Source organism: Panthera onca, chromosome B4, assembly GCF_046562875.1.
Source record: "Panthera onca isolate mPanOnc1 chromosome B4, mPanOnc1 haplotype 2, whole genome shotgun sequence".
NCBI lineage: Eukaryota > Metazoa > Chordata > Mammalia > Carnivora > Felidae > Panthera > Panthera onca.
In genome coordinates, this window is record NC_138345.1 from 75,700,729 (window position 1) to 75,718,418 (window position 17,690).

Sequence of the window (17,690 nt, forward strand, 5' to 3'; positions counted from 1 at the left end):
AACACATTAGAGTGAATACATTTATCAGGCTTTTCCACTGTGACATTTAGCTGAAAATAAGTTTGGAAAGAAGAAAGTAGAGAACAAGGGAGCAATTGCTAGGAGAGCAAACTTCTGAGAACCCAGAGAAGAGGAAGCCTGACAGCACTAGACACAAGCCAAGATGAGAATGCATGAAAATAAGCTTAAGACATAATGTATTTGGAATATTCATCATTTCATGTGGGTCGTATGAGACTTGGCAGGCAACCAGACCTTTGGCTGTGTATTAGTAAATACCAATTCTAAAGAGTACTAGCAGTTTAACTAACATATAGTGGAGTGAAAACTAAGAATTGCATGGATAATGGTAATTTTTAGTTATTTTGTATTTAACGAATAAGTTTTATAATACACTAAAATTTAAAATAAAAAAACAGGTCACTTTATAGTACATGTATAAACCACAGTCAACAGTTATCCTTTCTTCTCAGAACTAAATACATGAATATCAGACCCCCAAATAGAAAACACAAGACTGAATTCATTTAAGACAGGGAATACTTTATTCAAACCCATCAGAGAAATGGACAGCTTGGATCTATAACAAAGCGTTGTGTTTTAAAGCATAGGTCAGTAATTGTATATGAGAGTATACACTGCTACATACAAATTAACTGATCAGAGCACAACTTTTCAATATTCAAAACAGAATAAGCTTCCCTGTAAAAGCAGCACCTTTGTGACATTTTTAACTTTAGTATTCCTCTCCTTCCTCTTCACCCTCTCCTTCAACAGAATCCACACCAACCTCCTCATAATCCTTCTCAAGGGCAGCCATGTCCTCACGGGCCTCAGAAAACTCTCCTTCCTCCATGCCCTCACCCACATACCAGTGAACAAAGGCACGCTTGGCATACATCAGGTCAAACTTGTGGTCCAGGCGAGCCCAGGCCTCAGCAATGGCTGTGGTGTTGCTCAGCATGCACACAGCTCGCTGTACTTTGGCCAGGTCTCCACCAGGTACCACAGTGGGAGGCTGGTAATTAATGCCAACTTTGAAGCCAGTGGGGCACCAGTCCACGAACTGGATGGTACGCTTGGTCTTGATGGTGGCAATGGCAGCATTGACATCTTTGGGAACCACATCACCACGGTACAACAGGCAGCAAGCCATGTATTTACCATGGCGAGGGTCGCATTTCACCATCTGGTTGGCTGGCTCAAAGCACGCATTGGTGATCTCTGCTACAGAAAGCTGTTCATGGTAGGCTTTCTCAGCAGAGATGACAGGGGCATATGTGGCCAGAGGGAAGTGGATGCGGGGATAGGGCACCAGGTTGGTCTGGAATTCTGTCAGATCCACATTCAGGGCTCCATCAAATCTGAGGGAAGCAGTGATGGAAGACACAATTTGACCTATCAACCTATTTAGGTTAGTGTAGGTTGGGCGTTCGATATCGAGGTTTCTACGACAGATGTCATAGATGGCCTCGTTGTCTACCATGAAGGCACAATCAGAGTGCTCCAGGGTGGTGTGGGTAGTGAGGATGGAGTTGTAGGGCTCAACGACAGCAGTGGAAACCTGGGGGGCTGGGTAAATGGAGAACTCCAGCTTGGACTTCTTGCCATAATCGACAGAGAGACGTTCCATCAGCAGGGAGGTGAACCCGGAACCAGTTCCCCCTCCAAAGCTGTGGAAAACCAAGAAGCCCTGAAGACCTGTGCACTGGTCGGCCTGTTAGAAAAAAGGAACAGACAAGACAGATTATAATAGACCTTCCCAGAATTACAAAGCATTTCTTCACTTAAAATATCTTCATTGACGTTTATAAAATGACACCAAATAAGTCATGTTGTAGTTGAAAATTTAAAAACCCTATCAAGGAATAATTTACCAGTTGTCCTCACTCCATTATATTTCTATTCTGTGTTTGAAAAGAAAAGATCGTATTTCAAATGTCTTCCTTAGGGTCATTATTTACTTTATTCTGGAGAACAAACATACCAGTTTCCGAATTCGGTCCAAGACAAGGTCGATGATCTCCTTGCCGATGGTGTAGTGCCCTCGGGCATAGTTATTGGCAGCATCTTCCTTGCCCGTGATGAGCTGCTCAGGATGGAAGAGCTGGCGGTAGGTGCCAGTGCGAACTTCATCTGGAAGAGAAAAACAAAGCAGCCACCCGTCACTCACAACCTGCACACGCCTGCCCAACCCCAGGGTGTCAATGGAGCTCTCACGACAGACCTCCTGTCTCAAGAGCCCTGAGATCTCCCTTGGGTTACTGAGGCCAACTCACCAATGACTGTGGGTTCCAGGTCTACAAACACTGCCCTGGGCACATGCTTGCCAGCGCCCGTCTCACTGAAGAAGGTGTTGAAGGAGTCATCTCCTCCCCCAATGGTCTTGTCACTTGGCATCTGGCCATCGGGCTGGATGCCGTGTTCCAGGCAATAGAGCTCCCAGCAGGCATTGCCGATCTGAACACCAGCCTGGCCAACGTGGATGGAGATGCATTCACGCTATGGGAAGAAAAAGAGGAAAATTTAAAAATCAGATTGTGTTAGCATTTTGAATTTTCAGTAAATTTCTGAAAGTATTTCTAGTCATATACAGGTACTCTTCAAGTTTACTTGAGATTATCCCTAACTCGATAGAAATGTTTAAGGAAAAGCACCTGCTCCAAATGCTGCAGATGGGTGTGGTCTGAATAAGGTTGCAGTGTTCAATACATGTGCAAGCCCATTGTTCCCCAGCCATGCTTGAAGAGAAATTTTTCATATGTAAAAAATATTTACAGCACAGATTTAGTAAGATGCAGTAAATTAAATTCAATCATTAGTTAATTGGAATCAGTATTACTACTGCATTCCCTTTAAATAAAGATGAGAGTTTTTTGTACGTATGCCTTGGAATTTTAACATGGACATCTGCGCTGCAGCTGAGGCTAGATGCCACACCCCTTTGCAGTCTATCTGCAGGATCCATTAGTCCTAGGGGACTGGAAGCTAAATAAGGTCTGCCTCCTGCATTGCTGCATTTGCTGTGCCTGGTACTAGCCTGTTCTGTCTGCTACATTATTTAACAGAGTAAGTTCTATTTCCAGAAACTGCCTACATGATCTCATTGTGCTATTCTGCCAGTTTTCCTCCTCTGACCCAAGCTGGGACCATATGCCTAAATTGAAATGAATTAATGAAGATTCACTAGAACAAAAGACAGCTGGACAGAGTATAGTTCTTTATCTGCAGCATTTTCATTACTTAAAAAGAAGTCTTTCCAGAATCTTCTCCACTGCAAAAACTGAAAAATTGTTAGTATCTTTAAAACAATAGTTCCTAAATTAGAAAAATATCACATGAGAACTACCAAAGAATAAAAGCCTAGTGAAAGGATAATGAAGTATTTATTTAAAACAACAAAATAGTATTTTCATTTTGAGATTCTCTACTCACCACCGAATATTCATACTCATCACGTTCAATAAGAGATTTTCTTCTCTACTGTCTTTATGGCTTCAACTTCCATTGTCTGTCCATTGTCTACTCACTGACATATTGATGGGGGTGGGGAGGGGAGGGGAAGGGCGTTTCCCTGGATCCTGGGCTTTAGGGTACCTTGGCTCTCAAAGTGAGGCTTTCTCTCCAGCAGAACGTGCGGCTAGCGCGTGCGCGCGGGCACACACACACACACACACACACACACACACACACACACACGGAGTCAGTCAGGGCGGGGTGGCCCCAGACCAGACTTTAAAGTGCTTGTCAAGTGAATTGCGATTTTGCATCTTAAGAAAAAATATCTCATCTAAGCTTTAACAGTGAATGAAAAACCTTTTAACGCCTACAGTTCCACAATGATGAAAGCATTTTATTAAAAGTCTTATGACAGAGGTTTAGTGAGGGGGAACCCCGCCCAGTGGCTTTAAGGCCAGAGAAGGCAGAAACAAACAACTCCGCCCCTGCGCCGCCCTGACGCCGGCTGCCAGGGGCTCGAACAGAAACCATTTTTTTTCGCGTTAATATACGGGTATCTTCCTAAACGGCCAACGAACCGTGGAGGGATCTTTTAATACTAACCCAAGGCTCCGCTTTGTCCCTGTCCTTCTCCCCACCCCCCCCTTCCCAGCTACACCCACTGAGCCCGGGTCTTTCGGGACTTCTCTCCCTCCCCCTGGGAACAACGCCAGGAAGAAAAGAGCCTCCCCGAGTCACACGAAAACCGTGCGCACAGACACTGGGACAGAGCAGGCGACGCCACGACTGCCTTTCCCTGCCCAGACCCTTTCGTCACCGACAGATGGGCTGCCTGCAGCTTGGAAGGGCTCATATAACAAGAACTCCCTCTGCGCCGCCTTTGTTCTTCCCCCACGGTTCTGCTGCGCCCTGGGCGCAGTTCCTCACCCCGCACTGCGGCGGCGGCCAGACTCAAGGATTTGGGGCCCCAAAGCCAAACCTCGCAAACAAAGCATAAGGCTACCCTTACCCAAAGAAGTTGTAAAGGAAAGAGAGCTTAAGACTTTCCAAGTAGATCTTGGGGGACCGACCCCACCCAACGGCCACAAAGAGCCAGAGAAAGAAGATTCTTACCATGGTTGCTGCTTTGCGGCTGCCGAGCAGATGGCGGAGAGGAGGAGAGGTTGTTGCTTCTTACAGCGCGACTCTTAGGCGGTCGATGTAAGAGAACCTGCGGCACATGGGCGGATGCGGCTCCCTATATACAACTCGGTCACCATGGGGATGGGCTGGGGCCTTTTCCTGTTGGTCCAGACCCCTCAATCTGCCCGGAGAAGCCACGACAGGAGAGTGGTGATTGGTGCAAACGACATGGGATGAGGTAATCTCTCCCCCACCCCTTTTTCCCTAGCATCCATAGACTGTTTGCATCCTTCAGACAAAGAGACTGTGCAAAAACAGTCAGCCGAGCATCCATGATGGGGTGGGGTTGGGGCGGGGTGGGGGGGGGGGGGGGGGGAGAAGAAAGAGAACTTGAATTGTATGATTTTTATATTGCTTAAGCCTCACGCTACAGCTAAAATCACCAATGTAGGTTTTCCCCAACACTTACATCGCAGAATTTGTGTTGAGATGAAATATTTAACGGAAAATTACTCCCAGTCCCTCTCTCAGAGTGTTCTAAATTTCACTACATTCGGCTTCAACATCTCTAATTGCTTTACAAATAATGTAGGAGAGAAGATGGGAATGATGCTTAAAATGGCTTGAGTAAATGTAATTTTTTTAATATAAAAAAGGTTCAATAAGAGTCATCCAAAATGGTTTTTCAGATTCAAGTAATTTATCGTAAGACCTTTTTGCACTCCTCCCCCAAAGAGCTAAACAAAAAGGGAACGTGGAAGAAAACCATACTAAATATGGAAGCACACAAGTAGTTATAACATGATAATTAAGATCTAACGAACATACCATAGTTAAGTAGTCTCCTAGAAATATTCCTTTACCAGAAGTCCCTGTAATATATTTTATGTAGCGTATTGTTCCTTAAAATGAATTGTCTTTCCTGATATAGAATTGAGAAAATACAAGGAGAAAGGATTGAGTTCAGAAGCTGGTGCTACTACCTGTGCATGTAGTTAATATTCTGCATTGTTCTTTCTTTCTTTCTTTTTTTTTTTTCTGGAAAGGGAAGAAAAACTAAGATACCAAATTAAAAAGGAGAGCTGTATACAATGTAAAAAAGACTATTTTGTAATTTTGCCTCCATCCACAGACAACCATGTCAGCTCAATAACTGCATTTTTTTTTTTTTTTCTGGTAGTTCTTGTGTGAATTCAGTAAATCTCCTCAGAGATTGGGCTTCTAACTGTGGAAAATGTAGCCAGCCTCACACCCTTGCTATTCAGCTAGACTCTGGTGGTTGCTCAATTGCGTCTCGAGACAAAAAGGCTTTGCTTTCACCCCTAGGAAATGGATTGCAGGAACATTCTTTTGCTATTTAGAAAGACTCTATTATCAACAAGGATGGGCTATGCAGAATAAGACTTTGGACTGATTACCACCTGACATTGCTAATGAAATTTCAGAGGTAGAAAGGTTTGTTATGTCCACCAAAGTTGAAAATTTATATTTTGACAGGTAATTTTTATGTTTGGTTTTTAGCAACAGATTTTTGGGGTCTGCAGCACCATTTACAGTGCTCTGCAGAGCCCATTCATTCCTGCTGGGCTGCCGAGCCCAGCAGGCGTGGGAGGGAGGGACTTGAGACAGCTGCTGCAGGTTGTGGTGTGACAATGGCTGCCATGGATTTTTCTAGCCTGCTTTCCACAGCTCTGCTTTACTTGTTCAAAGTTGCTGCAGTCGTCTCCCTAGAAAAAATAAAACCCAACACACAAATTATTTTATCTATTTCTTGCATATTTCATAGGAAAAACAATCTTCAACATCATCTTATCTCCGTCCCTTTACCAAATAAATGTTTATTTCAGTAAAAAAAGGAGAATTAAGGACGACTTGAATGCTTCGTTCTGAACCCAGAAGTACATTTAATAAAAATAGGAATTAAATGGCATTGAGCAGTCTAAGGATTTATAAGTAGCTCATTGAAAGTACTTCTTATACAATTTTAATAATCAAATAAATGAAACACCGCTGGACCATGGTAAAGTGTGCAAAGCTTTCCTTATGGAGGGAGAGGCACAGTCTTGAATTTTATTTTCTTTACAGTATAAAAGGAATATGTCATTTCCCCAATAGTCTCAGTTCCTTATGCAACTTACTGAGGATTAAACAAAAGAGAGGCGTGTTCATGCAAGTGATTCTTTGTAATTCTATCTCAGAGCTATTCTGTTCCCTATGCAAATGAGGATTTTTTTCTCCCCTTGGGTATAAGTAACAATAAGATCTAGGTCAGAAATAGATTATTTGAGCACTGATAACCTTAAATATATAAATGGGAGAGCAGGGGAAATAACTAATCTGTTCCTTTTTCCCTCATTATCTGACTTAATGGCATGCAAACTATTAGAAATTTTTTTTACTAGTTCGCTTCTTTTTTTTTTCTGTCAGTTTCTTTAACTTACATAAACATACATGCATAAGTATTCTGTCTACTAAGGGATTCATTCTTGTCCACAGTAAGATTAGCATAAAACATCTTTTCTTTTATAATATTTGTAGAATTTAAGTTATTTGTGTGTCTATGCCTTTTCTCCATTAAAATGTGAATCTTAGTCCCTGGCAAAGTGCCAAGCATACACTAACCATTACACACGTTTGTTGAATTAAATGAACGGTTTCTTTCTGTGCATATTTTAATTAACTATTATAATGTGTAGTAATTTAAAGGTATTTAATAAGTATTTTTCCTTTTTAAAATGTTTATTTATTTATTTTGAGAGAGAGCAAGAGAGCACGAATGAGGAAGGGGCAGAGAGAGAGAGGGAGAGAGAGAATCCCAAGCAGACTCCGCAATCTAAGTGCAGAACCCAACACGGGGCTTGATCTCATGAACCGTGAGCTTATGACCTGAGCTGAACTCAAGAGCCGTACGCTTAACTGACTGAGCCACCGAGGCATCCCAAAACTCTCCATTTTCTGGGTTTCCTTCTTATATATTTTTGGTTTGCTTGTTCTCTGTCTCTGCTGGTTCCTCCTCCTCTCCCAGTCTTTAAATGTTGGAGTTTCTCAAAGTTCAGTCCTAGACTCTTGACTCATTTTATTCTATATGATCTTAGTCACTCCTAATAGATGGTAAGTGCTTTCATTTCCAAGGCTGCAAATCCTTTGTATATGTCCATCACTTCTTTTTTAAAAATTTTTTTTAATGTTTATTTTTGAGAGACAGAGAGACACAGAGTGAGTGGGGGAGGGGCAGAGAGAGAGAGAGAAAGACACAGAATCTGTAGAGGCTCCAGGCTCTGAGCTGTCAGCACAGAGCCCGACACAGGGCTCAAACTCACAAGCCGTGAGATCATGACCTGAGCCCAAGTCAGATGCTTAACCGACTGAGCCACCCAGGCGCCCCATATGCCCATCACTTCTTAACAATTCTTCTTAGTTTCAGATTGTGTACTAAACTTCCAGTCTTAGACTGGGTTTCTCACAGGTATCCCCGGTTGAACTAGTTACCTTCCCATAAACACGCACCTTCTACAAGGTTCTCTTGCTCAGTAAATGGAGCAGCATATATCTGATTTCTCAAATCAGAAAGAAGAATTACTCTTGATAGCTCCCTCTCTTTTTCTGACCAGCATAGAATCGATCACTAAGTCCTATCAGGTTTACTTCCTAAATCTCTCTCAGATCTTATTCTTTTCTTCCATCTCTATTGCCTTCACTCTAGTAAGTACATCATCTTTTGCCTGGACAACTGCAGTGCCCTTCTAGATTTTCTTTACATATACTCCTAACCCCACCCAGTTCAGTCTTCACACAACAGCCAGAGTGATCTTATTATGATACATATCACAGATCATGTAACATAATACAGATCATGTCACACCATTGCTTAAAGCAGATCAATGGCTGCCTATTAGTTTTAAGATGAAGATCCCATACCCTTAATATGGCTGCTTTAATTCCATAATGGAAGTAAATCTTATACTTCAAAATCTGCAAAAGGACATATTAATTTAAAATTATGTCAAAATTCAGCTAATTTCCTGAGAGATGATTTTGATAGGGAGGAGGGAGGCAAAGGAGTTATAAAAGCTAGATATTCACTTTACAATTATTTGTTATGGTATAAAATTATGTTTTATTTTTTTTGTATTTATACCATATTTATAATAAAAAAATTTAATGATATAAACCCATGAGTTTATGAAGATATTCCACAAAGGAAAAATAAAAATAGGAAAAAAGTGAATTAAAAATAACATCTGATACCATTGCACCACTGGAAGTAACTAGGGCAGCAATTCCATACTCTACACATTGGCAATCAGATAAAGATTTGAGCATTTGTCCTGCATTTCCTGTATAAACTATATTTCAAGGTAACCAAATGACCCAAATTAATTAGGGAAAATCATTGTTTTATAGAGTTTTATAGAGTAATGTCAACTAGTGAATATGGAAGTAATAGAATTAGAAAAATTACCCTTGCATCCCCTAATGAAGTAATTTATTCAAGCAAAGATCATCAGTGGATAACAACTCTGATAAAATATTGATGGGGAATTTTTTAAATGTTTATTTTTGAGAGAGAGAGAGTGTATGCAAGCAGGGGAGGGACAGAGAGAGAGGGAGACAGAATCTGAAGCAGGCTCCAGGCTCTGAGCTGTCAGCACAGAGCCCCATGCAGGGCTCCAACTCACGAACCTTAAGATCATGACCTGAGTCAGTCAGATGCTTAACCAACTAAGGTACCCAGGCGCCCCTGTTGGGGAATTTTTAAATGAAAGGATTCAGCTATTACTAAGTGAACTCACTGCTCAATATTAGCATCACTAAAAGTGGGACAATCAGACCCTGCGACCCTGTGATGTGATCTGATAGGAAGCACACAGCATCACCTATGAAAGTGCATCAGAAACAGCTGTGCTAAACCTATAACCAAACTTTTAGAACTAACTTCCATTTATAGGAACAAGTCAGATGACATCACAGGGAGGCAAACAAAAACTCAAAGTGTGGGACATTCTATGGGACAAATTATCTTGTTTCTGCAACAACTGAGTGGTCTGTATCTTAGTGTTTGGTTGGAGTACATCATACACTATGAATAAGAGTCCTTTTTGGATTTGAAGATTACAAAAAAAATTTTTTCCCACTCTGCAGCTTGCCTTTTTACTCTCCTAATGATGTAATGATGTCATCTGATGAATGGAAGTTCTTAATTGTAGTGTAGTTGTGTTTATCACTTTTTCTTTATTGTTAGCATTTAAAAAATATTTATTTAGTTTTGAGAAGGGGGGGAGGGGCAGAAAGAGGTGGGGACAGAGGATCTGAGGTGGGTTCTGTGCTGTCCACAGAGAGCTCTATATGGGGCTCCAACCCATGAACCATGAGAACATGACCTGAGCTCAAGTTGGAGGCTCAAAGAACTGGGCCACCCAAGCACCCCATTGGTAGCATTGTTTTAAAGATTTTGTTTTTAAGTAATCTGTACACCCACTGTGGGGCTTGAATCTACAACCCTGAGATGCAGAGTCACATGCTCTACTACTGAGCCAGTCAGGTGACCCTATTGTTAGTACTTTTTGAGTTACATTTAAGAAATCTTTGCCAGGGCACCTGGGTGGGTCAGTCGCTTGGGCATTCGACCCTTGATTTCGGCTCAGATCATGATCTCATGGTTCGTGAATTTGAGCCCCATATCGGGCTCTGTGCTGGCAGCAGGGAGCCTGCTTGGGATTCTCTGTCTCCCTCTTTCTCTGCCCCTCCCTCTCTCTCTCTCTCTATCTCTATCTCTCTCTCTCTCTCAAGAATAAATAAATAAACATTTATTTTTTTTTTAAACGTTTTATTTATTTTTGAGACAGGGAGAGACAGCATGAACAGGGGAGGGTCAGAGAGAGGGAGACGCAGAATCGGAAACAGGCTCCAGGCTCCGAGCTGTCAGCACAGAGCCCGACGTGGGGCTCAAACTCACGGACCGCGAGATCATGACCTGAGCCGAAGTCGGCCGCTTAACTGACTGAGCCACCCAGGCGCCCCTAAATAAATAAACATTTAAAGAAAAAAAGAAAAAAAATTTTGCCTATCCACAGGTCATGGATTCTTCTAAAGGATTTATTGTTTAAGCTTTTACATTTAGTTCCACAATACATACAGGAACCGATATTTTTGTGTGTGTTTGATGTGATGTAGAGGTCAGATCTGTTTTTTTCCCCATATGAATATCCAGTTGGCCCAACACTATTTATTTATAAGACCATACTTCCCCACTGGACTCCAGTGACACTTTTGTCATGAATCAAGCTACCATATGTATATTTGGGAACCCTCCTCTCAGTAGCTCATACATATTTCAACTTCATTATTTTCTAAATTATCTTTTTTAACCCAAGTAATTAACTCATATGAATGATCAGCCCTATATTTTTCAAACACTTATTCATTTGTTTCTTCTTTTTGGAAACACATAAGATTGCCTACTAAGTTGCATATATTGGGCTAGGTATAGTGTAGGATAAATAAATGTTTATTTGGCTAAGATTTAATTGGACATAATGCATTCTGATAAGTCCCAAGAAAGAGGCATGGCATGGTCCTGTGCAAGGAGATATATATTACCTATAACCTCTAGGTCTTTGGGGGATGGTGTGGTATAAAGAATGCAGGAAACCTTCCTGGAAGAGGCAATTCTTGGGATTGTCTTGAAAAATAAATAGAAGTAGCAGGTACAAATGGAGAAGAGAGTGCACATGCAAATACACAGACAGTTGGGTTAGTTTCAGAAACTGGAAATGGTTTGTTATGGTTTATTACATGAAGTGTAAGGAGAAAGGGATTGGGTGGCTGGAGGATTATAGCAAAGAATTGATTATGAAAGGACCTTATTCCAAACTCAAAGAGAGCCATTAAAGGAAAGAGGAATAATAAACTTTGCATTTCAGAAAGATCCTTCTGACTGTTATGTGCAGAAAGAATAGACAGAGCAGAGTTGGTTACAGGGGAACATAATGCAGAGAGACTGGCTAGTCTTCCTGGACATGATTATGCTGACATGGTGAATTTACATTTATTTACTTTAGGGTTCAGTACTGATCGATGTATTGAGTGATTTGGCTCTTACTGTGTATGGCCCTTAAAGACTACCTGCTACATTCACCTTGGCCAAATTCCTCATTAACAATTTAGGTAAGAATGTGACCCACACCTGAATTCAGAATTTTATTTAAAGCTTAACATTATCTTTTTCAAACTCTGGTCAACACAATGCAATATTACTAAATAATAAGTTTTTCTGAATAACAGTGGTAAGAATTATCAGTGGTGATTCTGGTAACTGAGTTTCATCTATTTTGAGAAGGACTTTTGTTGTATAGTAGAGAGAAATATTAATGAATTTCGATCCCAGAAGTAAGACTTATGAAATAATGCAAACACCTCTACCCTATAATATTAAAAATGTATCTCTTGTATTGTAATACAGTGCTTTGAGGTCGCTCATTGATGTTCAGGCACTTAGTGAACTCTTTTGAACAACATATTTATGTCCTGACATACACATTTTAATTTGTAGTTTTGCTCTGGCTGCAAGCCTACTATTGAAATCCAACCTTTGACAAAATTTGAAGAGGCTCAAAGGCATCCTGAGAAGAGAAAAAAAAGAAGAAAGTGGAGAGGCAGCAGATAATCTCAGTTTTCCATAAAACACAATTTATAATTTGGTTGCATTTTATTAGCCCAAATTACACACACTCACAAGAATGCACACTGAAGGCTTCACTTCCATCCTACCCCACCCTCCCCTTAAAGCATATGGAAATTAGGTGGCAGCCTGGGAAGGTTGCCATGGTGCACTGGCTGCAGGCATTTGATAGTAGTCAAAGATGCCCCAAAGTCCCTTCCCCCAACCATCCAAATGTGCACTTCTCTTCTTTCTTTCAAATCCCTGTCTTAACTAATTCCATAGCATAGATAAATCAGGGTGACGCTGATTTACTAGTGAACAACAGAATCGATGTTTTCATGTTGTAGGAAGTAAAATACTGAGGAATTACAACTGGTCTATTTTTATGTAGCACTAGCCACACAAAAATTCAGAATTCACTTTTAAAATGTCTTATACAACATGTTCCCATCTTCAGGACTTATATTTCTTACTTGGCTTTATCCCTTTGGATGACCTGTGGGTATCTCAAGTTCAACATATCTAAATGGAATTAGTTATTCTTCTCCATTACCCTCTTTAGTGTTCTATATTCTTCATTATTCTATATCCTCAATATCAGTTCATTGTCATCTGCCTAGTCTACCAAGCTAGACTAAAATAAGAATAACCTTGTATAATGTTTACTATATACCAGGCACTATTCTTAGCACTTTATGTATATCAACTCTTTCAAGTTACTCCCAACTGATCACTAAATTCTGTCCATTATATTTCAATTTGTCTTACTAAATATTTGCATAATGAACAAATAACTATTTTTCTAAAGCTTAACCAATTAAAAAAATTTTTTAACATTTATTTAGTTTTGAGAGAGAGAAAGAGAGACAGAACATGAGCAGGGGAGGGGCAGAGAGAGAGACACACAGAATCTGAAGAAGGCTCCAGGCTCTGAACTGTCAGCACAGATCCTGACACGGGGCTCGAACTCACAAACCATGAGATCATGACCTGAGCCAAAGTCAGATGCTTAACCAACTGAGTCACCCAGGTGCCTCTAAAGCTTGGCCAATTTTATTAGCCAAAGGGGCTAGTTCAAGGGCAAGATGTGGCAAATATTTAGGACTTGGTCTTTGAAGCTTCTTCTTTAAGCATTGGCGCAAAAGACGTAAAACTTTTTTCCTGGCCCAGAGGAGTTCAAGGTCTAGTGATTGAAACTGCTATTACAATACATTGTGTCCAGTGCTGTGTGAGAGAGGACAGTGCAGGAGCTGCTGACACAAAGAACTGTCACATTTCCCAACTTCATCCCAGGATAGTGTTCACTGTCTCACACCATACCACCACCTCTACATTCTTTATAAAACGATCATGCTGTCTGTCTCACATTGCCTGCCTCGTGCAAGTTTGAGTTTAAAAGGATAAATCCAAGCAAATACGTTTCTCCTAAATTCTCTAACAAAAACACAGCTCAAGATCTAAATTTATTTTTATTTTTTTAAGCGTTTACTTATTTATTTCATTTAGAAATGTTTGCTTTAAATAGGCTCCATGCCTACGTATGAATCCAAGAGACAAAATAGTGGAGGATAACCCTTTGTAACATATTAGAATCACCCTCTATACTAGTTTTTCCTAAAAGTGCTAAAGTAACTAGGGGGCTAGTTAACTGATTCCCAGTTCCTGCATCCTGCACCAGAGTCAGACTGAGTAGATCTAATTCAGTAAATAGTATTCCCTTCGATTAATATTTACCATTTTGGAACTAAAGAGTTGTAATGGTTTGGGGTGGTATGATCCAGTTATTTCTGAATTCTGAAAACCACTGAATAAGTTCGCAGAGAATTACTTTCCAGACTGTTGTAATCTTAAAAGACATAACTCCCAAATGACACCCAGCCTAGAGAGGTGTTTTGGGAAACATTTCTCAGTCTTCATTTAGATTTACAAATCAATTATGCATGTGCAGAGAAGAGGAAAGGCTGTGTTTTTCTTCATCTGTGCAGCCTAAGAGATCATTTAGGAAACACTTCTTCATTCTGCAGAAACATTGATTATGCATGTGTAGAAAAGAAAGGATTAGAAAAGGCTGTTTTATCTCTTTATAAGAAAAGCTGTTTTTCTAGTATACTGATTATAAGAATTATAGAGGTTTACTCAAGATAGCATGGCCTGAAATAAGTTCCCTCCATGGCAAACTTATATGGTAAACATGGTATATCTTAATAAGCCCCCTATTATTTTTTGTTAATGATTTCAGTATTTTTAGATATGTGAGAGAGACTTCACTCTCACCCCTCATGTTACTAAGCAACATGTCATACGTTGCTAGGAGACAGACTAGCAAGCTTAGGGGCACTTCAGTTCCCTTATCACCTTGCATAACACATGACTATACCCTAGAGAGTTTTACAGTCTTAAGAGAAAAGAGAGAAAAAGTATAATGGCATACAGAAAGGATAGAAAAAGTGACAGGGGTGGGGGAATGGAATAAAGAAAAGAGCAAGGTATTTGAGAAGAGTGTGTGAGGTTGGCAGAGGAAGGGCTATTATGCAATTTCCTTGAATGAGTCATGGAAAAACCTTAAATTGCCAGTGCTCTATTTCATATTCTGTATGCTTCTACCTTTTCTAAAAACAAATTAGAGACTGTACTTGGGGAAGAAGATCTTTCAGATAATATTCCTGAATATTATCAGAAGGGTAGAAACTAACCGTAACTTTGTAGAGAAGATTGCCAATTCCAAACACATTAAACAAGTCACACCTTATTTAAAATTCCAGATCAGATACACAATACTATTTCATTCCATTTATCTCTCAAAATAGTGAAAATGGACGGTACTAAGAGAGAGGTTAGAATGTAAGTGTTCTTGAACAAATTTAGAAGCAAGATTGTCATACAGGCTCCCGGGCAGTGTGTTTCTGTACAAAATTTTAAAAATCTAGTATAAATGGGGGAAAGAAGAAGCTGTTGTGCTCTACCTGGAAGATTCTGTTGTGTCTGAAATAGGAAACCAAGCTCCAGGTTTTATTGTGTACATGTGAAAGGTTGAGTCTTTGTGTCTCTGTGGCATTTACTGTTGCTGGCAACCAGGAAGCTCTGTAGCAATTGTTGCTAGGTCCTCAGTGCCTCTGTTTGCCTGAAACCTTAATCAGCGCCAGAAACACCAGAGATAAAAATCATTGCACAAAATCCAGTGCCCGTTATCCCCAATGGTCCTGCTGCAAACAGTCCATCTTGTGTTCAGTGAAAATCAGCATAAAATGGAGACTTGACACAAAGAGTTCCATCCTCAGTGTCGTCTCCGTGAATGCCTGCTCTTTCAGTGCAGAGCGGTGAGAGGACACTGGAGAATGGTTTAATTAAAGTAAAGCTTATATCTGGTGTCACCAGCTTAACTAAATGCATAATAAAGAGTCTGAGAGAAGAACACAGACAAGAAAGATTTCATCAGATTTAGATGACTTCCAGTTCTGAGGTCGCATCAACATTCGTTGACAGCTTGAGATCACCTTAGTGACAACAGAAGTCCTGGTGCGAATGATGGCACCATTTCAAATAGGAGTCCAGAGATTCTGATAAAGATCCCCAGAAATAACCTGCATTGTCTCTTGAAATGAAATACTGGCTCTTAGGTGAGCTTCAGAGACCGGTACAACCCACTTACTCAAGCCATCCTATACAAATATAGACTTCAAATTTTGCTTCCTGTGTGTCTCCTACCCAGATGTAGATGGTTATAGCTCTGAACTTACCTGGAAACAATGGCAAATCTGGGCTGAGATTTAGTAAACATTGATGCTGAGATGACATAAATATCTACTTCCATCAGGCATCTAGCCTCCGGAGTGGGTCTGAAGAGATATTTATGGTTGCGATTATTACTAATTTTTGAGTACCTTATCAAGGCTAAATACTATATTATCTAGTTTAATCCTCAAAATAATTCTTAGGTGTAGGTACAATTATATTCACTTTTTTTCCTCTCTTGAGGAAACTGAGGTTCAGAGAAATTAGATAATATGCCCAAGGTCTCTCACAGCTGATATGTGACAAAATGAAAATTCAAACCTGGACCTATCTGTCTCCAGCATTTGACTTTGAACCACTACTCTATGTATTGTTTAATAGAGAATGCTCTTTATATGGAAATAAATTATGTAGTACATCACACTTGTGTCAAGGTGAAGACTGTAGGGTCTTGGGTCTCACTGTCCCCTTATGGGGCAGTGGAGACTCAGAATGTCTGCTCCCCCTGGAGTTGACTTTGCCATAAAGGCCCTACCAGGACAATCCTTCAGAACCCCGTGATGCCTCATCCTTGCACTTCCCCAAATCTAGGTTATTCAATATGTAATAACACTCCCTGAGGTCTTTAGGTGAGTGGTTCAGATTGGGCTCTGCAATCCCAGCCCATTCAACCTGGTAGTCCTTTTTCAATGTGAGGCAAAGACTTTGCCCCTAAACGCTTTCTACATTCATCTGATCTCTCCTTCTCATTTGCTTATCTAATAAGAACAGGAGATCATTTTTAGGGACTTCGTGATCTGAATTCTAATTTAGAAAAGAATGCCTTTTCAAAAGAACAGTCTGGGGCATCTGGCTGGGTCAGTTGGTTAAGCGGCCGACTCTTGGATTTTGGTTCAGGTCATGATCTCACAGTTGGTGAGTTTGAGCCCTGTGTCAGGCTCTGTGCTGACAGCACGGAGCCTGCTTGGGATTCTCTCTCTCTCTCTCTCTCTCTCTCTCTCTCTCTCTCTCTCTCTTTCTCTCTCTTTCTCTATCTCCCCCTCCCTCTCTCTTTGCCCCTTCCCTGCCTGCACATGCTCTCTCTCTCTCTTTCTCAAAATACGTAAATAAACTTCAAAAAAGAAGAGTCTGGAGAGATTCACGTTTTACATTATCCAGACCTTTGTTCAGTGCCTTGGAGTCACATTGTCTCAAAATCTTCATTTTAGAATAAAATGTTTCCTTTTCCTTGGCATAACCGAAAAGTCCACTGAATGGTATTTTCAGAACAAAGAAACGTTTGATAATTAAAAATGCTTTCATTCTTACATGTACACTGGGCAGAAAACATGAAATAGTCACATGCAGATGGTATGCTGGGGACTGCTTGTTAGGGCTCATGCGAGCAGAATATAGGCAGCTCTTTCCAACTCTGTATTCAGAGACGTCACACTGGTAGCTTGAAACTGGTCATGATGGGAACATTTACACCATAGAAATTGGCCATGCTACAAATCTGGGCGCCTTTTTTTTTTTTTTTTTTTTGCCTCTTTATCTTAGAGCTAGTTAGTTGTTAAACCACTAGGAGAGGAGCTCTCAAAGAGCAATGTGTCAGCAGTATAATTGCAGTGAAACATAATCCATCCTTGTATCGCTAAGCATCATGTTGCTGGATTCTCATACTGTATAAATGAAGGAAGTCATCTGCTCAGTGTGTATTAATACAAGTTTTATT

General features: G+C 40.5%; 1 protein-coding gene across 1 annotated transcript; it reads right to left on the minus strand.

Moving 5' to 3' along the window:
• Positions 1 to 522: 522 nt before the first annotated feature.
• Positions 523 to 4,707, minus strand: LOC144616914 (tubulin alpha-1A chain). Its single transcript, XM_078449892.2, has 4 exons — positions 4,573 to 4,707; positions 2,280 to 2,502; positions 1,988 to 2,136; positions 523 to 1,717 (listed from the first exon to the last, which is right to left on the minus strand). The coding sequence occupies exons 1-4, from the start codon at positions 4,573 to 4,575 to the stop codon at positions 737 to 739; spliced, it is 1,356 nt and encodes a 451-aa protein (XP_078306018.1). The 5' UTR covers positions 4,576 to 4,707; the 3' UTR covers positions 523 to 736.
• Between the last annotated feature and the right edge of the window lie 12,983 nt (positions 4,708 to 17,690).

Bases quoted from the DNA above. Each gene is read 5' to 3' on its own strand.
- LOC144616914 (XM_078449892.2), bottom strand. The intron at 2,137-2,279 runs GTGAGTTGGCCT...TTTCTCTTCCAG, and splicing joins CCTGGAACCCACAGTCATTG to ATGAAGTTCGCACTGGCACC. The intron at 1,718-1,987 runs GTATGTTTGTTC...TTTTTCTAACAG, and splicing joins TGGACCGAATTCGGAAACTG to GCCGACCAGTGCACAGGTCT.